The sequence below is a fragment of the Bison bison genome, unplaced genomic scaffold, assembly GCF_000754665.1.
Source record: "Bison bison bison isolate TAMUID 2011002044 unplaced genomic scaffold, Bison_UMD1.0 scf7180017859600, whole genome shotgun sequence".
NCBI classification, from domain to species: domain Eukaryota; kingdom Metazoa; phylum Chordata; class Mammalia; order Artiodactyla; family Bovidae; genus Bison; species Bison bison.
This window is the reverse complement of record NW_011490172.1, coordinates 16,625-19,509: the sequence shown is the minus strand read 5'-3', so window position 1 is coordinate 19,509 and position 2,885 is coordinate 16,625. Positions and strand designations below refer to the sequence as shown.

General features: G+C 67.2%; 2 protein-coding genes across 2 annotated transcripts in view; both read left to right on the top strand.

Moving 5' to 3' along the window:
* MAPK11 (mitogen-activated protein kinase 11) overlaps nucleotides 1-1,562 on the top strand; it is a 4,126-nt gene extending 2,564 nt beyond the window's left edge. Inside the window, exon 6 of the mRNA XM_010831238.1 lies at nucleotides 5-1,562. Coding sequence (XP_010829540.1) covers nucleotides 5-361 — 357 coding nt within the window. The 3' untranslated portion in view covers nucleotides 362-1,562. The remainder of the gene's footprint in view (nucleotides 1-4) is intronic.
* MAPK12 (mitogen-activated protein kinase 12) overlaps nucleotides 446-2,885 on the top strand; it is a 10,542-nt gene continuing 8,102 nt past the window's right edge. Inside the window, exons 1-3 of the mRNA XM_010831232.1 lie at nucleotides 446-563; nucleotides 1,046-1,128; nucleotides 2,624-2,662. Coding sequence (XP_010829534.1) covers nucleotides 446-563; nucleotides 1,046-1,128; nucleotides 2,624-2,662 — 240 coding nt within the window. The remainder of the gene's footprint in view (nucleotides 564-1,045; nucleotides 1,129-2,623; nucleotides 2,663-2,885) is intronic.

Genomic DNA, 2,885 nt, shown 5'->3' with positions numbered 1-2,885 from the left:
CGAGGAGTGCACGGGGGAGGAGTGGAAGGGGGGGGCCGCGTCCCCGAGGCTGGCCTTGGCCATTCTCAGCGGGGGCTCCTGTTCCTCCGAGAGGGTCTGGGTGTGGGGCCATCTACCCCCCCAACACTGGGGTGGGCAGGGGCAGCTAGAGCTCGGCCTGGGTGAGTCCACCAGAAACCTGGGGGCCGCACAGGGTGGGCCCAGGAAGGGGGGCTGCTCCCAGAGGCTGTGGGGCGTGGGCCGCTGGGGGCCTGAGCGCATGCCTCCCCCTCCCTGCACAGAGCTCACGTACCAGGAAGTCCTCAGCTTCAAGCCCCCAGAGCCCCCGCAGCCGCTGGGCAGCCTGGACGTTGAGCAGTGATGGAATGCCGCCGCCAGCTGCCCCGCTGGGACTCAAGCGGGGGCCTGAGCCCACCTGCCGCCAGCCCCGGCCTGCCAGGCCCCCATGGGGGGCGCCTGCCTTGACGCCACTACAGCCAGTGGCACCCAGCCCCGGCCTGGGACCCCCGTCCTCACGCTGCGCCTTCTGGGGAACCTGCTCGTGTGTGGACGCCTGCACGGGCGTGAGCCGCGGTGTGGGAGCCCAGGCACAGCGTCCTGCACGTCCTTGTCCTCCTGCCCCCTCCCAAGGTCCCCTTTAGGGCCTCCCTGGGGGGACCTGGGTGCCAGAAGACCTCTCCCTGGGCAGTGTGTGTGTTCCCAGACCTGGATCCCAGAGGGCTGGCTCTGGGGGGGTGGGGGTAAGTACACTGGGGCTGGAGCCTCCCTGAGACAAAGGAAGAGTCCTGATGGTCAGAGCTGCTCCGTCTGGAAGTGAGGGGTTCCCTTCAAAAGTGCTGAGGCTCAAAGGGTCTTCTGTAGGGGGGTGGAGTGGGGCGGCTGCCTGGAGCCACGTGTCCGCCGTGCTGTATGCGGTGCGTGTGTCCTGGAATCCACATGTCAGGGCAAACTGAGGCGCGTGTGTCTGAGGGCCCCTGAGAGCTGCGGTGTGACCAGCCGCAGGCCCAAGTGGGGGTGACTGTACCCTTGCCTCCCCTGCCTTCAGTCCTCGAGGTGGGTGGGGCGCAAGGCTTTGCTAAGAGCCTGCTGGGCGGCATGCAAGGGGCTCAGGTGGCCACAGGCACCCCTGTGAGCAAATCCCCTCTCCCCTTGGACGTGGGAGCTGCAGCAGGCTCCTGAGGCACGGGGGTCCAGGCCCGCCTGGGGGCTGGCAGGCCTGGGGGGCTCCGGCCTCGAGGCGCCCATCAGCGTGGACGTGGATCCTGGCCCCGAGTGGATGGAGAAACCTGTGCCCGCCCTACCCCTGCCCGCCCTCTGGTCCTGCTGTCGGGACCTGGGGTGCCCTAGTCTGTGCGTCCGCCCTTGTCCTCTGTCCTTCCAGAGTGGAGGGGACCCAGCGACCTCTGGGACAGGCCCCTGCTCCAGATGTGTTGGGGGTGTGGGCCCGCCGTCAAGGGGCTTCCCTGCCAGGTGGCGACCTCTCACCCTGCGGGACCAGGGAGGTCTGAGTGTCAAGTGCCTGCACAGGGGTTTTGCAATAAAGGGGGTCCTGCCCCCCATGAGGCTCGTGTCTCAGGCTCCAGTTCCTGCTGCCCCTTCTGCCTATAGAGCAGGGCCATGTCCCGCTGGTCCCTGAGGGCCAGCGGGATCTGAGGTGGACAGAACAGGATGTCCACCCACAATCAACCCGCTGCCCTCAGAGGTTCACTGGGCAGTGTCTGGTCCAGACCCAGACCTGCCCCTCACTCTGGTCAGGGAGCATGCAGGGTGGGGGAACAAAGGCCTGCCTTCCCCTGGGCCAGGGAGAAACTTTCCTTTCTTTCCAGGTGAAGGAGGGCTGCCCACTGAACGATCAGCCCCTGCTGCTCCCTGCAGCTCAGGCTGGGAAGGCCCAGGCCCTACTGGGGACCAGGCAGGGTGTCCCTAGTCTGGGGACATTCCGTGTCTTTGCCCCGGGCCTTGGGAGGGCTGTGGGGATCATCTGGGAGCTGGGCCTGCAGAGAGACCTGGTCAGTGTGGCTGCTTGGCCTCAGGTCCCGGAGGACCCCCGGAGACCAGGCTGGGCTGAGTCCTGGGGGCGGGGCGGGAGCAGCAGAACCCTCCTGGACCCCGCACCTCAATGCCCGCAGTCAGGGGGCCAGCTGGGGGCTTCCTGGAGGAAGCAGGTGGCGTACCACAGGGCATGAGGGGCACAGGCAAACGTGACTGTGGCTCCAGGGACCCCAGGCTGTGGCCGCGGACCAGCCTGCTGCTCCCGAGCGCCGCTCGCCACGAGGGAGCAGGTGTAAAGCTGCTCGGGCCGGCGAGCTGCAGGGTTGCTGATCCATGGCGCAGGGCGCGGAAGGTGGCCGGGGGGGCCAGGGATCTTGTTACCCTGCTGTGTCTCAGGCCTGGGTCACTGGGCTGGGGGAGGGCATGGAGGGGGCTCTGACGCATGAAATGATAATGCCCCCCATCTAAAGGTAAGTGGGCGCCCCTTCGCCTTGGGGGTCAGATGTACCTTCCTGGGGCGAGTGAGCCGCGCTGGCTGTGTTTTGAAGAGTAAACCTGGGGCCTGGGCTGGACGGGCCAGGACCCGCAGGGCGGCTTGCACATCTCTGGGCAGTCTCCCCCCGCCCCCCAGGTGGGGAGCCTGCAGGACCACCCTCTCTGCTCCAGCGTGGTAGGCACCCTGAGTTTGGGAGAGGGAATCAGCTTCTTAACAGGGAAAGGGGGATAGAGGCAAGACGGGTGGGAACGGAGCTGGGGGTGGGAGGGTCAGCGCAGGGTGAAGGGGCATCCTGCGGTGGGCAGTTGGGGCTACAGTGCTCAGGTCAGGTGCCTCAGGGTGGGAGTTCTCTGGTGCGGGGAGGAAGTTGGCAGGACTGCTGGGACGGTGATTTGGG